Below are 25,257 nucleotides of genomic sequence, written 5' to 3'. Positions count from 1 at the left end.
GTTTTTCACTACCAGGACATGTAAAACTTAAAAGTACATGTCCTACCTTTTAAATATGTTGAATCCTGCCCTCTGGGCTGTCCAGGACCTTCTCTTGGGGTGACCTTTACGTATTGGAAAGGAAGGTTTGGGCCTAGCAAAAGGTTTACTTTGCCACATTGAAATGACAGTTTAAAACTGCACACACACAGGCTGCAAGTGCAGGCCATAGATATGTTTAAAGTGCAATTAAGTGGGTGGCACAATCAGTGATGCGGGCCCACTACTAGCACTTAATGTACAGGCCCTAAGTTAGCAAAGACAGAAAGTCCGAAGGCAAAAAGGTTAGGGGAAAGACACACTGTGGATGCCAGGTCTAACAGTCATAATTCATTTTTTTTCTTGAAAAAAATCCTTGATGTTCCATGTAGAGTTTTTAGAGCCCAAGCAGAACCAGAAAGCAGAGTTTCTGCTATATTGTTACAAAGATGGTGCTTGTGAACACTTAGTTGTGTTTTCAGGGCTTTTTAGAAAGCTTAACTATCATTCAAGAATAAGAGACTTTTCATTAAGGGGCTCTGTAATTGAATGCTGATTGGTTTCTTGTTAGTTATTGTCAGAAAAAGATTATGCCCAATGGGTCAGAATTTGATTAGGAGTAGTCAAGACTGCCCTGTCTCTCTATTGAGATGAAAACTGCCCTTATTAAGAGTGATACCACCCAATTGAATTACAAATTACCTTGGTATAGGTAACTCTAAGGGATTATCAATGCCTGGCTGTTTTCCTAACCCCTCATAATAGGCCTACTGGTGTTCACTTTGATTAATATGTATCTGTATGTTCATGTAGAGAATGGCCATGTCATGAACATTTATTAATTACTCAGCCAAGCACTGCCAGAATGCTAGGTCTAAAGCAGGCTCTGTTCCAAATGTCCTAGTTTTTGAAATGTGTCTTTTACTCTTAAAACATCCTATATGCCTGATAAACCAACATAAGCTCAACATAAGGATTTTCAATTTGAATGAGTTCTTCTGCCAGTTGACATGTTTCCATGTTCCACACTACTGTCTGGAGGCTACTGCACTGCCTTTTTTCCCACTGTCAAATTTCATTAGAAGGGAGCCTCTGAAGTAAGTGCTACTTGTTTTGATTAGTGTCCCACAGTCCTCTGTGTGCATTGTTCGCACCCCCTGAAATAGTTCATTTCTGTTCAGTGGTAAAAAAAAATCCAGGAGTGCTTTTTGATTTTAGCTATTTGTATATGTTAACTTTAAATAGAGTTACCTGGATAGCTGGCAGTTTATTTTCTGTCTCCGTATAAAATGTTTAGGTAACATATTAGCATTGTATTAGCCTGCAACCCGAGGGCTTGGTTAGCTGGTGATACATTCTTGTCTCCGTCCTTGCTAATAATAAAATGCATGGCACAGCTGAAAGTCATTATATATAAACACTATTAAAACGACCACATCAGTGAATGTTTTTTAAATTCAAGAATTAAAATACATACGTATGGCATCCATGTTTCGGGTGCTATGTTTTCTTTTTTTCCCTTCTTTTTGTGGCACATTCTTGCAATTAAAAATGGTCTTTAACAACAAAAAGAAATCAACCATCATACCAGCCTGCAAACATCAGATCTATTGACTTTGGCAGTGATTGCTTGGGTGGCTGTTACCATACCTCTTGAGCTACAAACTGCTTTCTTTGAAGTTTTCCAGCCCCACTCATTCAGGATGGTTGACTCAGATGAGCATGGTGAGCCTTTCTTGTGAATTTTCTGGACTTTGTGTGTTACAATGCACATTCAAGTCTCTAAAGCCAAGGCAGATAGTACAGATGACCACAGACGGATGTAGAAAGAAGACATTGGCCTTGTTGCATTTAGTTTAATGTCTCTTCATCAGCAAGTACAGTTACTGAGATTAACTACTCATCCCACGAGTTCACCAAAGTGTCTTGGAAAGTTGGTATTTAAAAAGGACTGAATTTCTGCTGATGACCTTGCATCCTGAAGTGCATAGGCCTCACAGGCTGATGTAAGCGCATGTTTTTGGAACAAGAAGGCCTTTAGTCTGCCCAACTTGCCTAAATTAACATCAGAAGTAGCAATATGGGGCCAGATGTCTTTTACCTCCTTGAATTGTGCGGGAGGAAAAAGACATTCCTGCAACATGTAACAATTTTGGAGACAGAAACCATGTAAGGTATTCTGGCTCGCATCCCACAACAGCTCACACTGTTAATGAGCACATAGCTGCCATCGAAGAGCACCTGGAACATAGGTCTAATTAAGGATACTGGGACTCCCTTCAGATAACAAGCTAAAATTGCCACAGAGGCTCACAGAAGTCTTGCATTCGCTGCCGCTAATAAAGACTTCTTTAATGCCATTGAAACATTTGTACGAAAAGGGGAACTCCCACACTTAATATATGTAATTATCTCCCAGCCTTTCATATCTGCCTACCAGAATGTGTTCCAAGCAGGACGTGAATTGAAGTGTAGAAATAGGCAGATTAATAACCCCATGTATTAACTATTCAGCAAAAAGTATCTCAGCCAGAGTAAAAGGCCACTTTTCTAATTTCTCTATTCTCAACACAATATATGTTGCTTCCTTCTTAGCCATCATGTGCTGCTGTCACATTAAATTAAATGATGAAAAAATTGCCCTTGTGCTCACATGTTGCCAGGGGACGCGACCTGGCTTTAGTGTTTGCAATGTCCAACCTTACTGCATGATAGAACATAGCTGACTTTGCCCATGTTGCATAAATGAGACATCACTCTGTACTATATCTATTGCAGAGGACACAATATTATTTAGGGTGTAAATGCAATCGGACAAGGTGTTAATTCTATTATCTACGACAGCTAATGCTTTTTGTAAACTTTCCTGATCTATTTGCTTTAACCGGGCAGCCTCTTCTTGGTGGGGAAGTTTCCAAATGTCATTATATGTTTCATATATGAAGCGTTTTCTGCACTGCCTTCTGGGGCCTAACAGGAAATCCTGTAAATCTGTATTGTTGGACAGGAGTTAAGATGTCCTTTAACAGCATCCAGTGAGAAGACCTTCATACATTGCTGGCATAGTTTCCCTACACTATATGTTGTCACAATACCTGAGTGTTTCGAGGAGGGATAGCGAGGATCCGGCCTATTAGTTTTAAACCCTCCGGGAAGTTTACAAAACACGTATGGCACCCATTGGTGTCTACAGGCCATAGTAACCACCCACCAGGATGTGATAATGACGTGTTATAGGTCCCATTTTTTACCCATTCGTTAAGCTGGTCTTCAGATGCATTTGTATACTTTTGCCGTTTATTAAATATTGCAGGGGCAGGAATACTAGAGGCATTCAATTCTTTAATGCTTGCTAAGCCTAGACAGCTTGTTTGTTACACTGTTTAATTTAAAAATATCATCTGAACAGGAATCATGCAAGCTCTAAATAAACTTCTTTACCTCTAATTTGCCAAATTCCACATACTTTTCAAATCAATCGAATTGGCCAATCATGAAACAAAGGAATTAGAATATATAAATTTTATTTCAGTCAATAATACATGCAAATCTTCCATCACTGGCAATTTAAAATAGTATGACTCAGCATTCTTGACATTATGTCCAGAAAAATATTCACATTTTTCATTATACTTTTTTGAGCTGCAGATTGGCGGAATCGGGCAGTGTTCCCATTGTGCATATTTAACATAGTTTTTGGGGTACTAGCTCTGTGAATGAAATTATGTCCATAATGATTCATTATACTCAATAATTTCCTTTGAATTGGTACCCATCATCAGTTTAAAAAAATGCATAATACTGTAGATCAGACATCATAGTATAAACTGTTTTGACATCCCAATCATCAGAAATCGCTCTGGGTGTAATCATATCAATCAAAGAGAGTTTGAACACATAAGGTACTTGAATGATCTCTCTAGGAACATATATGTTGAATAAGACTTTATCCCATACAATTCAATCAGCAATGGGCACAGCTGTAATGTTCACTAGGGACAAGTCTCTGCGTATTTTATGTGAAGAAAAATGTGGTTTTAAGACTTCATCCACCATGTATTAGAAGAAAGAAAACAATGACAAACCCAATCCAAAGAAAAAATGCAACCACAGGCAGCGATAGCCATAGATAGTTCCAAGGATAAGTAAGATAGTTAATTTTTAGCCAATGTATTAGCTTACGTGCTTTTGACAGTTCAGTCACAGTTGAGGCAGATGGGTCTGAAGAAAAGTCATCAGCATCGACGATGTAACCATCATCTGTACAAACAAATGCTGGCGGTGTATTCAGAGGAGTAGAGACTGCTGAAGATTCCCTCGGTGGTGTGTAGTATGTTACAACATCTGTTTGTTTTGAGGTTGTAGAAGGCTGCTCTGTATCAGCCGCAATCGATGAAGTAGTATTCATCAGTGAAACCAATGAAAGTTCATTTTCCACCCTCCCCAAGCTCGGAGAGGAATCAACATTGCTGTTGAAAACTTGCAGAGGATCATACATGTCTGTAGTGGGAGGGATTCAGGCACTACTCAGGAGTCACCTAGGTCCTCTGTGCAGGATCAGCCACATGGTGTAACTTGACATTGTCAATGGAGAAAAAGTGATTCTCCTTAGAACCAGAGAGCGGTGGTAGTATAATAGTTCTGGTACAGTGTATTCCCAGGACTGGGACCGGTGCTCGATAAGAAGGACCAAACTCCTTTTTCACAGAAATTTTCTCACATACTAGATCCCCTAGCTTGGGAATCCAGCTGGTAGAGGTTACTGGTGCATCCCTAGTTCCAGAGGAGGCAGCGCTGGCAGTTGCATTGTCATCACAGAATTGTTGTAACTCCTGCAAGACAGTGACACATTTATTTATGTCAAAAGATATATCTGCCGCCTCCATGCCAGGACCATCAAGATCTGGAACAAACATTTGAGTTTCAAACAGGCACTCGTATGAAGTACAACCCCAGGCACTTCCTAGGCAGATTATTAAGTGCTCTCTTAACTCCATACAGGTGTGTAAGCCACCTATGACCTGTGCCTAATACTCCTGCTGTTAAGGACTGCTTTAGATCGCGGTTTCATCACTCCACAACACTATTTCCCTCTGGATGAAATGGAAACGAGTAATGGGGCTGAGGTGTTGATTTTATTGGTATTATGTGTTAGGGAGAATCTTTGTCCCACCCTACATGATTATGATGTAGTGCAGGTTCCTGCACCACTGTCCAATCAATGGCATATTTTTCAACAAGCTCTTTCGGAACAAGGAGCGAAAACGATTTTTCAATAATGTCCTCTCCATATGGGAGGTCTCGGACAAATACCGGTGGCCAATCTTTTTCAGCCAGCAGAATATTGTAATTAGAGATCACACGATCCCAAAAGATGGCGTCTATTATGCATTCAATGTCCCCCTCCAACTGAATAGTTACTTTATACACCCTGTCTGATGTAGAGACACTCATACCCTAGGCAGACTCTATTTGTAGATAGTCATCAGTTTCTTTCACCTTCAGATTCTGGCAAACTATTGTGACTCCTGCTGCACTGTCTAGCAGTGTTAACGCCCACTTCTTGTTTATTAGTAAAGCCCTCTTCTTAAGTGCCATGTCGAATTGCAACTGCTGCCATTTTTTCTTTTTAAACTGTAGTTTCTATTGTGGTAGTTTCTCTTCTTTTTTAACAGAAATGTCCGATGAGCGTTGTGAGTCCTTTCTCATTTTCACATACTCAGTCCGCTGATCTGACCGCCCGCCTCTCTCACTTCGTTTTTCCTGTGAGTCCTGAAAGGAGCAAGATTGGTGTATCAGTATACTGAGATCTGTCAGGCTTTTTTATACTATCCCTATTTCTAAGGTTATACCTATTTTGTGGGGTCTCAGAATGTGGAGATTCTCCCCTTTCTTTTCTAGGAGTTTGTTGTTTTTCATCCCAGCGTTTTTTAGAACCCACAGGTGTTTCTTTGACAGCATCCTTATTGGATCTACCTTGTACGTGTAGTTTAGTCAGTCTGGCTCCCAAACTGTCTCGACCTTTACTGGAGTATGTTTCAGCAATAATTTTAGTTAGCTCACGTTCCTGATCCTGTGTCGGAACGCCACGGAGCCGCATGCACACCATCAGTGCAACTGCTTCACCTTTGATGTTACTTAATACAGTATGATTGAAGATATCACGGCAAAATTACCTATTAATTGCATCCCCAAATCTAGGGCAGAGGCTGCCCTGTATTCATCTTGAATTTGTTTCAACACTTCCAGTAGATTGGCAAGTGTTGGTGTACCGTGTGTGGTTGTGTAGATAGCAGAAACTACTGTGTCCCATCTATTACAGTTTTCAACTGTGGGAACCATGCCAAAAGGCAAGCACATTGTTAAAATTCTATTTTTATCTTGAGGTCCCGTATGCGGAAAGACTGCTTCCAATGCATTTATTTTTTGAGCTAATCAAAACGGAATCTCCTCCCGTTTGGCGGGTACTTTACCCATGATCAAATGTACAGTGGCAGGATTAATACCTTGTGCTGCTGCATTTGGCTGAGCTGGAGCAGCTCGTGCTGGGTTTGTATTTAACATTTGCATAACAAATTGCATTAACAAACTATGGGCCTCATTACGGGTTTGGCGGAGGGGATTACTCCATCTCAAAAGTGAAGATTATCCCATCCGCCGTATTACAAGTTACATTATATACTTGTAAAACGGCGGTCAGGATATCCTTTCCTTTTGGGACGGAGTAATCCCCTGCGCCAAACTCGTAATGCGGCCCTATATGTTGTTATAACTTCTGTATATAAGCGGCAGACCTCAGGTACTGCCATTGCTGCTGCGTCAGGATGTGGTGTATATATGGCCAATTAGGTCAGATCGGGCAAGCATTACTCAACGGACCTAACCTATCTGGCAAAATTGTGCGGGGTAGGGCACCATGAAGCCAATTGTAATGGGCTTGATAAAATAAAGGTATCTCTAAGGATGCATAAGCTCTGTATTGTGCAGGAGGATTTGCCAGTGTATAATTATGAAATGTATTTGTGTTCCATCCACTGCTGAACAGGTGACCCAAGAACAAAATGCGTCTATTCTATAGGCTGCGTGAGCCTCAACAACAAATGTAACTGGACCTCCATGGGCCGTTAAGCCATTTGCCAATAAATATGCAGTAGCGGAGCCTCTCATATTTACTGCTATTGCTACCCGTTGAGGGTTCACCATATTACTTGTTTGTGCTTTCAGAGATAAGGATACCAACTGGGGTTCAATCATTTTATGGTTCAAGCTTGAACAACCTACAGCTCAGGATAGGTTCCCACCTACCTAGCTGAGGAGGAAATTCTCAATACCACGGACATCTCCATATATAGTATTGAGGTGTCTTTTGTCTTCAGTGAGACAGAGATACTTAGGAGGATCTGATTTTTTGTGCCTGACCAACTTTTGTGCTGCCATGTTGCGTAAGTTCTCATTAGGATAATGAGGCTACTGGATTGGGGTGGTAGGGTCACCTAGGTTGTGGGTACTGAGTACAATTCCACACCTGGTGACTCCTTTCAGCCTAATCCGGGGTTTCCAGCTAACTAGCAGCACCCCATCTCTGATCGAGATGATTGTGGCAACCAAGCTCATGGTAAGATAGACTCCCCAGGGAATCGTGGTAATCAGATCTCATCTCGTTCTTTCAGTTACCCAGATCTCACTCAGGCAAAGACAACAGAGGCAGAATATATTTAAATAAGCATTTATTAAAATATATGTATCTTAGATAAAAGCAGGTGCATAGTAATAACGAGGATAATGAAAGACAATAGGAGCAGGCATGTGACTGAGAATGTAAAACACAAGAACAGTCCTACCATGCTGTCCAAATAGGGGAGTGGATCTGTAGCCTCTCACCCACACTAAGTATGCCCACAGCATACTAAGCCTAATCCACCCTTCGGGTTTGCCCCGGGAAGAACATCACCCCCCATACCTGAAGAAGAGGCCTGAGGTCTAAAGTGACACCGTCCCCATTTGGATCAGGGCTCGGCTGTCTAAGCAGGCAGCTGTAGTGAAGCTTGCAGCAATCAGCATGCAGCCATGGTCATCTGGCTGGAATCTCCCTCTAATGAGTCTGGGACTAAAAGGTGTTTTATAATAAACCAGGTGACATTCTAAGAAATGGTCCCCACGTATGAGTGTGTTGTTTACTGTGAATGCAGGAGACACAGCATACCACGTTTGTCGGCAACCCTATCTGACTGTAGCCTTGGAGAAAGCACAAAATGAACAATATGTCCTACTAAGAACACAATGCTTTACTAGGCAAAAGAACAAGATAGAGAAAAAATAAAACAGCACCGCAAATTAAGCTATTGCTAGGAAAACAAAGCAATGCCGAATAAAACGAAGACGGGTGAAAGTGCACAGCTGCAGGCCTAGTTAGCTAAACCAACATGCTCAGAACATGGCTAAAATAGCTATACAACAGAGCTACCAATATTAATTGCTCATATTTAGTCAATCTGCTGTTTGTTAGATGCTGGAGTCTTCTGTGGGTTATAAGTATCTGCACAGAATGAGGCATTAACACATTTAACATGTGACCCATAGGAATTGACTCACTCTCACCCATGGCCATTGCTGCCCGTTGCTACAGATTTTATACTTCTAGGCAGTGCAGCATCATCTGGATCAAGGTTCTAGAAAAATAAGCAATAGGCCTCTTTGCATTGTCATGTTGTGCAAAAACAGAAATAGTGCACCCTTCTTTTTCATGACAGAACTTATAAAACTCTTTTGTGTAATCAAGTGTTCCTAAAGTGGGTGCTGTACGCAAAGTGTGTCATGTTTATTAACCCAACATCTTTTTCAGTAAAATGCCAAACTTCCCTCTTCACTGCATGTCTTAAATCTAGAGTCTTCATCAGTGAGAACAGGGAATAAACCATTTCTAACTTCTTGTGATTTCTTACAGATGTCAAAATCTGGATCTTTAGTTTGAATATAAACACTATCCGGTGTACAATAATTACATAATTCAATTTACAAAATAGGGTAGGACCCAAAAGATTTACTGGTCACGTATTGCTAATCATTCATTCATCTTCCATCTTGATTTATGGCTGAACCTGGTTTTACTGGAACATTTGCTGACAACTTATTAACAACTTGTTTATTTGAAATTCCTACTACTTTGACATCCTTTTCAGAGAGGGGTAGGTTAGGAACTTCCACTGGTATAACTGTGGATTGGGTAGCTCCAGTATCAAAAATGAAACTGGATAACCATAAACATCACCTTCTACAAATGGCATATTCTGGTCTATCTCCAGGACTGCATTCAGCATTGAAACCTCCTCTCCTCTTAGGCAGTATCATTGTGCCTGAATCGATCCTTTTGAAACTTGTATGGTAGCTGCAAATTGAAGAAACAAATCAATAATCAATGATTTTCCAACTGAGGATTTAATGCATTTTGCTAAAATTGAAAATTCTCCGAAACTCAGTTGTTCCATTCTGCATCTGAGGTGCAACAGACAGAACCCTAGGCATAGTTCTGCAGAAATGCTTTGTATTCTGCACATTCTGCACTGAAGCCATTGGGGCTGTGATCACTGACTTAATCATCCCATTCTGGACTAGACAAATCATATTCTGTTGCCCGGTTTTCCTTTGAGGTACCATTTGTATCTCACCTGCATTTGGCTTCACAATAACTCTACATCATTTCTTCTTGTGACCTTCTTTACTACACATGTGGCAAGCTCCAGATCCCACCATTCAACTGTTAGTAATAATATTGAAATATTTTGCTCTACCATGAAAGCCACTTCTGTCTCTTGGAGGACCCTGATACCGTGCACCACCTCCATGAAGTAATTGCACTCCTTGCTGAAAGAATTCATTCTGTATCAGCATCAATTTTTCCTTCAACAATGTCTTTTTTGACCCACAATAATTACTGTAATAGGTTGCATAAGCTAAGATTTGATCCAGTGGCTTTGCTTGCCAACAAATCACACTCTCCCAAAGCAGTAAACTCAACTTCAGACTCAAACTCAACACAAAAGCTATAACAAAGCCTGATATGCCTTTCTTCACTGGAAGTTCCACTCACTGTATTGCCAGTAAAGGATGGGTCTACCTTAAATTGGGGATGAGAGAGTGGGTCTGATGTATGTTTTGATGAGAAGGAGCTTCTGCCTAATGTTTCGCAAGAAAGGATGGGTCTGCCTTATGTTTGATGTTTGGAATCAGATGTTGATTCGCTTTATGTTTGAGAAGTGATGGTGGATATACCTTTTGTTTGAGATGACAGGGTGAGCCTACCTTGTGTTTGGGATAAGATGGTGAGTCTGCCTCATATTTTGCATGAGATGGTTAATCTGCCTTGTGTTGTTCTGGCCTTATGTCTGGGATGGGAGGGTTGGTGTACCTTATGCTTCGGATGAGAAGGTAGGGCTACTTACTTTAAGTTCGCGATGATCGTTGGAGTGTGTCTGTAATCCGATCACCTTGTTTTCTCTATCGCAACTCGCCTCTGGTTATTTATACAACTGCTTTTAATATATGTGAGTGATTTCAGGCAGCAAACAGTAAAACGTGGTAATGTTTATAGCATTCCTGTTCACATAACAGAACATACACCGAGTCAGTTTTTGCTCAAGGACATATCTAGTACTTACTTAGAATGTTGTTGTCTTTTATTTTATAGCAAAAGATGACATCAGTATGAACGTCAATCCTGATGAGGCAGTGATAAATGTCGAGGCAGATGCTGTGCCCTCCGGAAGCAAAGTGGGCCCTCTGAATCTGGTAAAATATTTCCATATTTGCAGTGAACGGCTGAGTAACGGCACTGACCACGGTGTCAGTGTGTATGTCTGAGCGTATTGTTGGATTAAATGATCGATAATCCTGTAAAATGAATGGTGATTATGAATGAATGCTGATAATCCGTGTCAGACATTTGTGCTGAACAGCAATAAGTTCTTTTTCACGGACATGTTATGTTATTATCATATGTTATTCCACCCCTCTTCCCCTCACCCCGAAATCCTCGAAGTTGGAAAATAAAGCGGTGGAGAAACGTTATTTCCGCTGAGGGCTTTTACTTCCCAACTTAATTTTCATTTTAAAAGAAGGTGTATATCTCATAAAAAATAATTTGTTAACCGTGCATTATTTCTTTCATATATGACATGTTCTTCAATGTTTACTGAATATTTTGTACATACAGTATGTGCAGCATTTTTAATAATCCCAGAGTACAGCATGATCTGCTTTTATCTCTCAATCTGCACCACGGGCATAACATATCCCCCTTCAAGGAGGGCCATCCCTCAGGGGCTCCAAACCTTAAAGGAGCTCCCGTTCCACCCACGACCAATAAATATATCTAAGGTATGGGAGACTCAGGGGGCCCTCTTCGTATTCTGCCGGGACCCTTTTTTGTTGGCGATGGACTAGCCCACCTGTTGTGATATGACAGGGGGATTATTGTGGTGTGTCCCGTCCGTCTGGACAGGGTGAGAATGCCCACGATGCTGGCGGGGAAGTTAATAAAAGGCCTGTGGGAAAGTCCTCGTGGCCAGAAAAAGTAACAAGGATGTCGGTGTTTCATTAATGCGCAGCACGCTATTAAAACTTGCCTGCTGCCCCGACTTGACGTATGCCTGGCATATTTTTGGAGTGCTGCCACTAGCGGAGTTGGAAAAGAGGATCTGCTGGCACCGGGCAGATGGCCTGCTGCATTTTCATTGGCAGCACCCTGCAGAATGTGAGGCAGCAGCTGCCTAGGCCCGGGCAAGTGCGCAGCACCACCACGTGGCACAAAGCAACATTGCAGAGACCAAACTCCGGTTACACAGTGAGTGCATGGTGTACGTTACCCGCCTAAGCAAGCAATCCAGTGAACATTAGCAGACCACCAACTGAACTGTCACGTAGCTCCAGAAGCTCAGAACTTTAGTGATACCACGAAACCACATTTCACACAATTGTTCCAGAATATGTTGTGGGAAAGACTTTGTGAGCAGGTACTGGGGCTGCGCCTGTCAAAAAAAGGTTGACAAAAAAAAGCTACCAGCCCCCCAATGGGAGATCCCTGGATAGTCCTATCATCAAACAAATTCTGCCAGCATCCCTGAATTCAACCTTCACTTATGCAAGGGACATACAGAGATCAGTCGAACATGTAGGCACAGTACTGTGAGTGGGGGTAGCATGTCACTGCAAACTTGGATGAAGCAGTTCCAGTTTGACACACCCCTCCCCACCACTGTCTCTTGAACAGAAAATGTCATCCATCCCACCCCTTGGCCTCTTCTTGTCGAGGGTCCTCCATCAGCATAGGCCGCCCGATGTAAGGACTGGGTAGAGAGACTTAAAAAACTGCTTTGCCGCAGTACCATTGGATAATGACAGACATCGTCCTTCATTCTAGGTGGTGCCACATTTCACAAACTAGGAAAGTCAGTGGTCGAAGATGGCCCACCCTGCACTTACCATTCTCTAAAAAGAGCCCTCACAGCACATTTTGAACCCCTTGCAAACCCAGACTATGAGTGGTTCCTACTGTTGCAGGCCAGGCAGCTCCCTGAAGAGTCCGTCAACACATTCCATGCAAGACTTAAAGAACTCGCAAGCACCTGAACGCTGCCGGATGTGGATGACAAAATCTGTGTGCAGTTCATACAAGGCTGTGCCTCAGTCAAGCTGAGAGAAAACATACTGCAGGTGCCGGGGATGTCCATGGCTAACATTCTCACAATGGGTCGATCGAAAGAGCTATCCAAAGTGCGCCCTGCACACTTGGAAGCAGAGCTACAGCACCAGGTCAGTGTGGAGCCTGTGAACACACTAACATCTGTATCAATGGACAAGAAAAAGACTCATCAAAAGTCAGCCGCAAGCCCATGAACATGCTACCTGTGGGAGGGCTGGTGTCCGCCGCTACTTGAGGATGGTCACCTACTGCAGCCGTTTCATCCAGAATCTCACCGCCTTGACTGCCCCATTGAGAGAGCTAACCAAATCCAACACCATGTGAGAGTGAGGCCCAGATCATGAAGCATTGTTCTAAGTCACCAAAATGGCTCTATTCAAAAACACCACACTGGCCTACTTCGACCCCAACAAGGAGTCAGAACTGTCGGTGGATGCAAGTCCCACTAATCAAGTAGCTCTCCTATCTCAGAAGGAAGACAATGGTGAGTGGGCTCCGGTGGCCTATGTGAGCCATGTGCTCACGGACACTGAACAACAATATACCCATATCGAGAAAAAGTCCATTGCTGTCCACTGGGACTGTTGTCACTTCCATTTGTACCTTTATCGCCAGAGATTCACTGTTCACACAGACCATAAGCTGCTAATACCCCTTTTCAATGGCTCCTTGTCTAAACTACCTACCAGGATTGAGAAGTGGATCCTACAACTGCATGACTACCACTTCTCAGTAGTGGATTGACCTGGGTCCCAAAATCCCGCAGACCACTTGTTCCAGCATATGAGACCAGCTACCCCTCGCGAGGTTTCCGATGCTGAAGATGTATAAGAGTATGTGCGTTTGGTCATGCAGCGATCACAACCTCTCCCCTTTTCTTTGGATGAGATCAAAGCAGCAACTGCAGATGACGAGTGTCTTCAGTTAGCCATCTCTGCAATGGCCTCAGAGAATTGGCATGAACTTCTCCACAATGTGGCTCAGAAAACTGCGGATGCCCATCTGACACTGTCTTCATTACATAAGATCAAACATGAGTTAGCTGTGTCCCCTGAGGGATGCCTTTTAAGAGGTCCACAGCTTGTGATTCCAGTCTTGCTACAGAAGCGGGTGGTAGAACTGGCCCATTCATCACTCCAAGGGGTGGTCAAGGCAAAGTCCAGGATCAAAAGTAAGGCGTGGTTCCCAGGACTGGACGATCAGGTTGAGCTTGCAGTGATCCAATGCTCGATATGCCAAGCAGTTGGGATGGCTGAGCCTCCCCCACCCATACTCACGGAAACGATCCCTTCAATACCCTGGTTCAGAGGCACTGGTGACTTTGGAAGTTTGCCTGATGGTCGACACATGCTTTTGGTCATCGATGATTTTTCTAAGTATCCAGAAGTGGAGATTATGGACTCCATTACAGCCTCACAGACAATCACCCGTTTGGAGAAAGTGATGGCCACACATGGGCTACTGAGCGAACTCCGAACTGACAATGGTCACCCGTTCTCCAGTCAGGAATTTGCAGAATATTTGACATCTCAAGGTGTTGCTCACAGGAAGATCACTCCTCGCTAGCCCCGGCCCAATAGAGAAGCAGAACGTGTCTTGAGAACTCTAAACAAAGTCACAGAATTGGTGTGGCCCACAATCAGAGTGTAGACTGTGCGATATATGCTTTTCTCTGCGAGTACCCACACACTCTTCAAGCCACCACCGGGATACCACCTGGCACCTTATGCATGAACCGGAGGGTGGTAGACACAATTCATCATGCAAGCAAATCCTTCAGGGTCATCAACCAAGCGGCTGAAGCTTTATCCAGGAGGGGAAGCCTACATGATTGTATGTCAAGGATGAGCCCAACGAAAGGAAGTCCAGGTTGGTGATCTAGTCCTGGTAAAGAATCAATGATCTGAGAGCACATTCTTGCTTCCTTTTGAAAAGGAGCCATGGGTCGTGAGCACCATCAAAGGTACCATGGTCACAGCTGATAAAGGTCATGAATACATCACAAGAAATATTTCTTCCTTTAAACTTTTCTGACAGCCTGACCCCGAGATCAGGAGCTCTGACAGCAGACAGAGAGGCAATCAGGGTGTAAATGATGAAGATCGAGCGGATGACCGCCCTGAGGTAGTTTCAGTGTTCCATGGTCGATTACCTGATGAAGCGGTGGGTCAGTTCCTACCCGTGGCAGAGTCGGAGTGGACAAAAAGTGATCAGCGTGGTGTACTGGTCTGGGAAGGGAACGGATCAATACCGAACAACCCTCTGCCTCAGAGACATGGAGCTGTACAACCTGCGCCCAGAGACCTCTACACAACTAAGAGGATTCGTACTAGGGTGAGCACCACATCACTCAGTTTCAGCAACCTTACATCCATTTGACATTGACCGTGCTGACTTTCGTTTGAGCACCTTGGAGGGTTTTCCTCAACTCCTCCTCTCTGTCCAGCTTTGTTTTGTGTGTCTGTTATTTTCTCTACGGTAAAAGAGGAAGGTTGTGCTGGTGATGGACTAGCCCACCTGTTGTGATATGACAGGGGGATTATTGTGGTTTGCTGCGCCGATCTGAACAGGATGAGAATGCCCATGACGCTGGCATGGAAGTTACTAAAAGGCCTGAGGGAAAGTCCTTGTGGCCAGAAAAAGTAACAAGGCTATCCGTGTCTCATTTATGCACAGCTTGCTATGAAAACCCTGCGCTACATCACGCAACAGATCCCCCCCCCAGCAGTTTGCATTACGCTACTGATCTGGACAGTTCTTGTGGTCAGATACGGCCAGAAGTTAGTTGGCCAGAAAACCTTGGGGTGATCAGAAGGGGCTCACAAATAAAATATATTTATACTTACTTTACCTGGTCCACCCAGTGAGGGACTAGAAGCTAGCAGCAGCCCTGGAGATGTGGAAACTGCGCCCATTCTAATTCCAAAGTCCAGGGCGTAGCTTGGTCAGTAAAAATAGCGGGGGGCATGAAGCAGCAGATTCTCCGACAGGCTGGGATATAATTTTTAAATATATTATAGGACAAGCAAGGTGCACTGGAGGGGCCTACAGGACAGTGGAAGGGGAGAAGAATGCAGATTGATATTAGCACTAGGATAGGAAGCACATTATTTTGTAAAATACCCAACATTTTTGATGACTTTCAAAACAGAGAGGGAGAGTATGTGTGCGTGTTTTTGTCTGTGTATATGTAAAAAAAGTCCTGGTAAAATCTAACAGATACCTCACCATACCCAACTAAAAGCACTGGTCCCCAACTATTTATCAGAAAATACATTTATTAGCGGTGTGTAACACCCCAAACACCCACCCCCGCCCGAAGCCACGCCCAGGCATGAAATGCCCATTGGGCTGAAAGGGCTTTAGCAGCACCCCTGTCAGTACTCAATGGCTGGGCTGGGGCTGTTTTTCTGAACTTAGGCAAGAACCCAACTCAGCCTCGGAAGTTTACAAGCTTGACGGGTCTCTGTTTTTTTAATAACTTCAGTAACACTCGTAATAGGCACTCTCTATCTAATCATTTCTATTCACAGATAAGGAGCAGTGACTTTGGAGGTTCAGTGAGGAAGTGTGAAATCACAGTAGAAATGCAAAACGACTATTATCTATTGCCTGTCATGCTGCAAAGAAACATAAGGGGTTCCCTGCAACACTCCCAGTGCAAAAGACAAATAAAAAAGCTCCCAGCAAAGACATTAACGACAAAGCTTGAATTATTTAATTTGCCTCGCATTCACCTATATGTATGTAACCCTTACCATTGGGTATGTAAATAGTATTTTTCAAAATGCCCTCTTTGTTTTGAGGCCGCTCAAAGTCTGGAGTGCTGAACCAATCAATATTTTTCATTCATTTAATTTTCTTTTTTTTTTAAAGTCTATCATATTACAATGATCAAACAACTGTATATAAGTACCACAGTTGTGTCACCTATGCAGAACCTGCAGGGGGAGAGCTATTTTTGGTGCCACAGGTGAAATGGCACCTGAGCCCAGCAATTCAATGAGCCCTCTACAGTCCAATTATACCTGTCTTTTACTAGCAAATCAAGGGACTGGAACATTTTTCCATTCTTTCGTTAGGGCCAAGGCAGCCAGACTATTCCACTGTTAACCTGCTGTGGTTTGTTGTATTCTTGCGGTGGTATCTCAGCCTCTTATCCTTCTAAGCTAGATAAATTGAGTTGACAGAACACATCATTAGGAGTGCTGTAAAATTGTAACATTTGCTGCTGGTAAATGTTATGTGGCAGAAAAAATTAAAGGAAAAAATATTTACATGAAAGTCAAGGTTACAACGGGTGTATATTAGAACACTTAAAAAAAATATTTCGAAAGTGTCAAAATGCACAATTGAGGTGTTTTTTTAATTACCAAACAACATAGTACTGTAACTCTTCCTGAATAATCCCTTGTTGTGTCACATGCTGTTCAGTATTGCTGGTGATCATTCAGAATTAGTTTAGTTTGAGGTAGTAGTATTATGTGTTTTATTAAAAACACCTAAACTGATGTATTTCAATACCTTTGCAACATATTTTTATGAGTCATAGTCTACACCCATTTAGTCCTTAGATTTCGTTGAAAATTTTGCATGACCTGAATGACAGTGACTGGGTAGACGTACGTATCGCGCAGTACAGTACAAGTGTTGTCCAGCTTTAACATATATATTTTCCATGTTTGGATAGCGAAGGGCATTTGCAGGCAATATTGTATTTTTTGCATGGATATAGCATCTTTCATGGTGTGTCCACTTTGTACGTTTATTTGCCGCCTCTAAATGTGATGTTGTTGCAATTGAATGGATATTAATTTATTTTTGTAAACTTATATTCACTGGTCTAAATGCGCGTTCTTTGGTGTAAAGTGTTATTAGTTCAAAATTACACTCACAATGAATCTACATGAGTTTTTCAATAGTTAAGTTCATTAAAGCAAAGGGACATCCGATTAGGATCAGTTCCATGTGTGAGAGGCAGGTAATGAAGTGCAGATTGTATCAGCATCTTAATGTCAGACCCATTTCATGATTACTGGACAGTAACCAAGCTTACAGAACTTGCATTAACAATGGCTTTGTGGGTTACTGCACACTTTATTAATTTGGGTACTGATTAAACATTAGATTCTTCTTTCGGCTCTCACCCCACTATAGATAATTCTTGAATGGATCAGACATGCTTTCTCAAATGACTGAAATACGTTTGGCAGTTTTTTAATGTGCACTTACGTTGAGTATAGGACCTTATGCATGTATAAGTGATGACAGGCAGAGGAGGAGTTTGCAGCACAATTGCAAGTGGTTTGCTCAGAGTAGCAGCTGTCTTTGCTATAAGGCAGTCTGCTTACCCTGCAGAATTCCGGTGTTGAGCCGTTGATTGCTTTTCCTTTTGTATACAAGGAGAGGCAAGGTTTGATCGCTCTGTTTGTGTGCTATTGGTTTGTGTGGTTGTGGCATTTCCATTTCGTTTCATCCGGGGAAAAGCCAGCGTAGTACTTTGGATGACTGCAGTGCACTACTGAGGCTATATCATCTAAGCATATTGGCAGGTAGACAGTTCCAAAACAATATAAGCATTTGAATACCAGCTTCAAAAGTTTAGGGTTAATCTGGTATTAATAGGAAGCCCTTTTTCTTTAATTAATTTTACTACTACATGCTCTAACATATATTACCTTGGTTAGTGTTTTCCATTTCCTTGATGAATGCCATTCATGTACAGTGATTCTGTTTTGTGTGTACAATAGTGATAAAGTACTTTCTTCTTTTAAACAAAAGTACTGGTGGATGGTAATTCATTGTTTTTTAATGTTTGTTGAGTTCTGAGTCTATAACCTCTCACCAACTCCCTTAGTAGGCCTTGAATTGATAGACCTCAATACCATGAGAATGATATGCCAAAAGGGTGCACTTGGTGTTCGGATTTGGGTCCAACAGAAGGGTTAAGACCCCAGGCACTAGTGGTATGTGCCTGTGATTGACAGAATCTGAACCCATGAGCTCAGTAACCCCTGATTGCCTGTAACACCTGGAAAAGTTCCCACGAGTGTATGGACTGCATGTCAGAATACTGTTAGCAAAATATTGTCAGACAGTAATATCCTATTAGTTTTAGCTTTTGTATTATTACCTACAATGAGGGTAATATCTCTGGAAAACATACTTAGGACACAATAGGAGTGTGAGACTGTGTCTTTCTTCTGTTTTAGCCTCATCACTCCTGCTAGAAGCCAGTAAGTAACATGCATTTACATTTTTTTCCGGATGTATTAACAAATGTTACTACTTAGCTTTCTCACTAGGTTGTATTTCATGTTCCTATTTCATGTTCCCTTTTTGACACAAGCGTTGACTTACTCATTGTGCCACCTATCTAGAATTACACAGACTTAAGTTGTAGCTGTTATTCTTCATGCACAGATTCCAAATATTTTCATAAAGAGAAATACTACTATATACTGTTATTTGACTCATATAATGTTCTGCTGTGACTAATGGGTGCGGCATATGTTTGGCTATTGGTGCTGTTGTTTCTTGGATGACAATCAAAAACTGTAAGGGGATTATGAATTATATCACACACACTTTTCCAATGGATTCATATGTTGACATTTGGCCATGGTTGGTTTCTCAGAAGCGTCCTACACAGTGGTTATCTCGAGGCAAAGAACTTTTAGAGGTATCTTTACTTTCTTATCCTTCTGCTGGTTTCTTTAACCCTGAGATGAGGAGGATGAAGGACAGTACCAGGGTACCAAATGTCAAGCCAGTTGTAGCAGACGTTACTCCATACCTCTAGTTGAGGTCCAGGAGTTCTGTGTGGAAGCAAGAGGGATAATAACACTCCGTGCTCAGTATCTAGGCTTCACATGTTACTAGTGGCAGCATTTTTCCAAAAGTGGAATGCATCACAGAGGGGGTGGAGTAGGAGGGAAGAGGTCAATTTGAGCAAGGAAAAGATTCTTAGGGATGGTGGGGCGGGATGAGGGAGGAGGGATGGGAGTGGAGGTTGAGGGAGTGGTTTTTGGAGGTGTACGCCTGCTGGACTTGGGTGCAGGTGCATGGGCAGTGTGCTGATGTGCTGTGGATGACTGTTGGGAGTCTGAGTGCGTGCGTTTGTGTCTCTTGGGGGCAGACAGGGTGGGAGAGGATACGGGACGCATGGAAGGATGTTGTGGAGGTGTCTGCAAGTGAGGTGTGTGTGCTGCTTGGTGTGGTGATGGTGCTGATGGCTGTTCATGCAGTGCATGCAGGTGTGAGTGCGGATATGACTGTGAGGGAGGAGGAGGAGGAGGGCGAGACAGTGGAGGCAGTGGATGTTGTTGTGTGTGCAAATGTCTGTTGTTTGTGTGAGTGCTTGTGGCCTGAAGTGTGCTGCCTGTGTTTGTCTGTGCCACTCTTGTGTGATGTTTTGGGTGCATGCTTGGCTGTATGTGTGCATGGAATGGGTTGGGGTTGAGGAGACTGGGACTAGGATGTGGTAGCTGGGGGGGACAGTAGGAACAGGAACAATGTCTGCCATCAGATAGAAGGCCAGAGCCTGTTGGGCCACCAATCCACTGTGGATGCCCTCCAGGAATGCATTGCATTGCTGCATCTGGGATGCCAGCCCCTGGATGTCATTCACAATGGTTGACTACCCTACAGAGATGGATCTCAGGAGGTCAATGACCTCCTCACTGAGGGCAGCAGGGCTGACTAGGGCAGGGCCTAAGGTGCCTGGGGTGAAGGAGATGCCAACCCTCCTGGGTGAGCGGGTATGGGCACCTCAGTGAGGGACTACTGGGAGGGCAGTGCTGGTACAGGGGTGGCGGCTGTCCCTGTAGCTGGGGTGGTCCCAGAGGTCTCCGCCACCACTAGGGAGCTTCTATCGGAGGAGGAATCAGAGTCAGTGTTGTCACCTCCTGTGTCCACCGCGGTGCTCCCCTCACCCTCCTTCCCACTGGTTCCCTGGGTGTTGGTGGACTCTGCCTCCTGGGTCCTGTGGGATGCAGTGCCCCTGCTCCTCTGCCAGATGAGCTAATGCACACATGGAGAGGATGACAGATTAAAAAAAGGGGGGGAGATAGAAAGGGAGCACAGGGTCAATTACAGCACCAACACCACAGATGGCATACACATTTCCGTCACACACAGGGATAAGGATTGAGTACCATGCATCGCAGTGGCATTCCATTGGCTAGGTACCACAACAAGATGAGAGACAAACACCGCCAACTGCACCCCTCCTGGGGCCCTCTAAGCCCTGTCTGACATGGAATGCAACCTAGCTAGGTTACCAGATTATCAATACACCCATTACCCTTGAGCTGGATCACGCTGCAATGTCTGACCTGGCATTAAGGGGCACCCACTAACTGACACCCACCAACAGGATCTCATGCCACCTACCAGTTATAGTTGTAACGCCCACTGAACTCACCCCCTTGTGGCTGCTGTGATGCCCTCAAGTACCCATCCAGCTCTGGGTAGGCCACCGCCAGTATGGGGGCCATCAGGGGGGTCAGGTTCTGATGGGTACCCCTCCCTCGCTGGGAGGCCACCCCCAGCTGGACCTCTGCGGTCTTCCGGACCCAGCTTCTCAGGTCCTCCCATCTTTTCCTACAGTGGGTGCTCCACCTGCTGTGGACCATCAGGGTCTGCACGTCCTTGGAGATGGCATGCTACAATCTCTTTTTCTGATGGGCGCTTACCTACAGAGATAGTACAGTCAGGAGGACACCATTACACATACAATCCAGCCTGTCACACATATGACCCACAAATCCCATTTCCATCTCCATTGGCACACACATCACCTGGCGTCCACCATGTACACTACCACCAGACATACCACCCCAACAAATGGCATGATGCTTGCACACACATCTCCATGCAACCTTGTCACATGCATCATGCCCATGGTGTACTCACCTGTTGGTAGGACCCCATCCACCAAGGACTCAAACTCCTCCAAAGTAACCCTTTCCCCGGTCACACGGGCCATGGCAAGATCCAGACACAGGTCACAACAGCACACGCAGTGAAGGTGTTGTCCTGTGGAAAGTCAGCAATCAAGTAAGGTCATAGATAGAAAATGGTGGTCACACCCGCGGCGGTGTACACCGTCACCGCCGTGTGTGATCCCCATTAGCCACTCTACTCCATAGAGCCCCATATTAGCCAAAGAGGAATAGCACGGTGGTGCAAGACCGCCTTCCACCATGATGTCCAACGTCAGCAGAGTTATCTCACTTCCACCTGTCCCTTCATACAGGGCACGCGTTCGCCATTTTATGGTGGTAGACAACATTCAGATAATCGAGAACTGCGTCATTGCTATGATTTGCAGATACATTGCCATTCCCATAGTGCCAACACATTAATGCTCAATGTACACTGAGGTGGCGGTTCCAATGTTAAAATTGTGACAACCTACTCACTCTTGTGTCTCTTTGATACCTACCACTGTGGATGAATAGGAGGAGGAGACAAGACCCCGTGTACGGACCTCTTGTGGACTTGGCTACATTGCAGGAGAGGCACATAATACTCACCTATATACTGGACAGGGCCACAATCACAGAGCTGTGTGCTCAATTGGAGCCTGATCTGATATCAGCTCTCCGTCATCCCACTGTGATCCCCTCTCTTTTGCAAGTTCTATCTGTGCTCCATTTCCTGGCAACTGGTTCTTTCCAAGTGACAGTGGGCTTGGCAGCAGGAATGTCACTGCCAATATTCTCAATCATGCTGGCAAGGGTTTTGTCTGACTTGGTCAGACACATGTGCACCTACATTGCTTTACCCCAGGTGGAAGATTTGGCCACTGTGAAGGCAGGATTCTATGCAATTGGACACATACCTAATATTATTGGGGAGATTGACGGAACACATATTGCATTTGCCCCCCCCGCCACAATGAACAGGTGTTCAGGGATCGGAAGAGTTTTCACTCACTCAGTGTGCAAATGGTGTGCCTGGCTGACCAGTACATCTTCCACGTCACTGTCAAATATCCTGGGTCGGTGCATGACGCCTTCGTCCTGAGGAATAGCAGCATCCCAAATGTGATGGCACAACTACAGAGTCACAGGGTGTGGCTAATAGGTGAGCCTGAGTCCCCACGCACTGTATGTTAGTGTATGTCTTCAGGAGTTCAAGACATGTGCCTTACCTGCAGGAGGAGGAGTTTGGAAATGCCCCTGTGGCAGCAGTGGACCCTGAGGACAGTTAGGAAGGGGAGGCAGAGGATGAGGATGTGGACAACAGAACATCAGTTATACATCAATACTTACAGTGACACACAGGGACTGACTATTCCTCTGATTATTGATGTTTTCAGTGTGGCTGTAGCAGGATGGCATTCACTTCCTTTGCATCTCAACTTACTGTCACCTATGCCTTCTCATTTTGCAGATGTTAATGTTATGACAACTGTGTACTGATGTGATGACTACAGACAGCTACAGCTAATTATTTGTATGCTATCACAGTGTTGAGATCATTTACACAAGATGTGACTGTTACAATAATTGCACATTTTCATCACATAAAACACTATCACTCAAGTTGTGTTCAAGGGTGTTTATTTTAGTGCAAATTATAGACTGAAAAGTGCAATGGAATGGGGGTAATGGTAGCGGTAAGTCCAGGGTATTGTTCCAGTCTGTTTGTAGCACAGGTCCAGTGTCCAGGGAGCCATAGCAAGGGGAGCAATGGCAGTTCAGAGTGGACAAGGTGACAGGGTGGGACACAAGGGGACATTCAGGAGAGTCTCATTTCCTGGCAGTGGTCTTGGTCTTAGCGAGTGTCCCTGGCTTCTGTCTGGGTCGCAGGGAACATTTGCGGGGTGGCTCACCTTCTGCAGGGGGAGGGGTGCTGATGGCCTGTGGGTCCTGTGGCAGGGCATCCTGTCTACTAGCTGCAACAGATGTGGAGGGCTGGTCAGTAGACTGGCTAGTGGTAGGGGCTCGCTGGTGTGCTGTCCATTCCCTCATGATGTTGTCCATATCAGCCAGCAGCCCAGTTATGGAGACTATGGTGGTGTTGAGGCCCTGCAAATCTTCCCTGATCTCCTGATGGTGGACCTCCTGCAGCAGCTACCAACAGCCTCCAGTATGTTGGTAAGGATCTGGCCCACCTTGTCCTGGGATTGTTGGTAAGCCCTCAGGACATTAGTGAGTGCCTCCTGGAGAGTTGGTTCCCTGGGCCTGTCCTCCCCCTGGCACACAGCTGTCCTCCCAGTGTCCCTGTTCTCCTGTGCCTGTGTCCCCTGAATGGTGTGCCTACTGCCACTGACCCTAGATCCCTGATTGTCTTGAGGGTGAGGTGTAGACTGGGGACCCTGTACAGGTGGGCACACTGCTGATTGACTTGTGCTGGGGACAGAGGTGTGGGGATGTTGGGTGGGTGCTGTGGTGTTAGATACTGATGGGGGAGGCTCTATGGTGGACTGGGAGTTGGGCTGGGGTGGCCGACTGACCAGTGGTCCCTGATGGACCAGATCCTGAAGTCGATAGTTACTGTCATCACTGAGGGTGTCTTCTGTTGGGGAACGGGATAGTCGTGGCACGTCCTCGCCACTGGGATTGGCTGGGGCACCTGTGGAGATGTAAGTGATGTATTATGCTTCATGTCTGTGATGTATTGTACATCCCTATCTTCCCCTATATAGTTGCTGTTGCCCTGCAACCTTTGTTTGAGTATGGTGCTGTATTGTGAGATTGATAGTTCTCCATGCTGTGCATGCTTTTGTGATGGGTGTACATGCAGAGCTGGGAGGGCTGTACATGCATTGGTATCGCATGCAGGGCTTGTCATTGGGGTTAGTCATATGTGTAGGTACACTGTGTGGGATGTAGTGGAGTGTGGAGAAGTGTGGCACAATGGTTAGAGCGGCAGACCCTGATGCAGAAATTCTCCCATCGGTGCCTAATCTAATAAATGGGTGTAACTCTGGGCAATAGCTTGCTTAATCTCCACAATGGTCCTAACAGCGCTTGGATGCCTGGCTTCACCCTGGGGCTGTCCAGGAGTGGGTGCCTCACAGGGAAAAGCCAGGAGGGGTTCCACAGCGGTGTGCGTACAGCGCCTTGAGACCCTAACAGGTGAGTAGTGTGCTATACAAGTGTGAAGTTTACAGTGATGGGAGTCAGGGCGAGGGTGTGAGATTGCATGCAGGTATGGGGGTGATAAGTAGTAAATATTGACTCACCAGTGTCCAGTCCTCCAGCTACTCCAGTGAGTCCTTCAGGATGCAGGATTGCCAAGACGTGCTCCTCCCATGCTGTGAGCTGTGGGGCAGGAGGTGGGGGTCTACGGCCAGTCCTCTGGATGGCGAGATGGTGCCTTGCTGCCACGGAACATACCTTCCCCCGTAGGTCGTTCCACCTCTTCCTGATGCCGTCCCTTGTTCTTGGATGCTGTCCCACGGCGTTCACCCTGTCCACGATCCTCCACCATAGCTCCATCTTCTGGCAATGGATATTTGCTTTACCTGTGCACCAGACAGCTGTGGCTCTACCCTGACTATTTCCTCCTCCATGACCCGCAAATCC

The 25,257-nt window shown here is 44.6% G+C and overlaps 1 protein-coding gene across 2 annotated transcripts in view; it reads left to right on the top strand.

The window, feature by feature from the left end:
* LOC138304105 (fer-1-like protein 4) overlaps nucleotides 1-25,257 on the top strand; it is a 1,042,026-nt gene that overhangs the window by 803,812 nt on the left and 212,957 nt on the right. For both annotated transcript variants that reach the window (XM_069243852.1, XM_069243853.1), the window contains one exon: nucleotides 10,703-10,803. In XM_069243852.1, the coding sequence (XP_069099953.1) occupies nucleotides 10,703-10,803 (101 nt within the window). The remainder of the gene's footprint in view (nucleotides 1-10,702; nucleotides 10,804-25,257) is intronic.

This window comes from Pleurodeles waltl, chromosome 7, assembly GCF_031143425.1.
Source record: "Pleurodeles waltl isolate 20211129_DDA chromosome 7, aPleWal1.hap1.20221129, whole genome shotgun sequence".
Taxonomy (NCBI): Eukaryota; Metazoa; Chordata; class Amphibia; order Caudata; family Salamandridae; genus Pleurodeles; species Pleurodeles waltl.
This window is presented reverse-complemented; position numbering and strand designations above follow the sequence as displayed.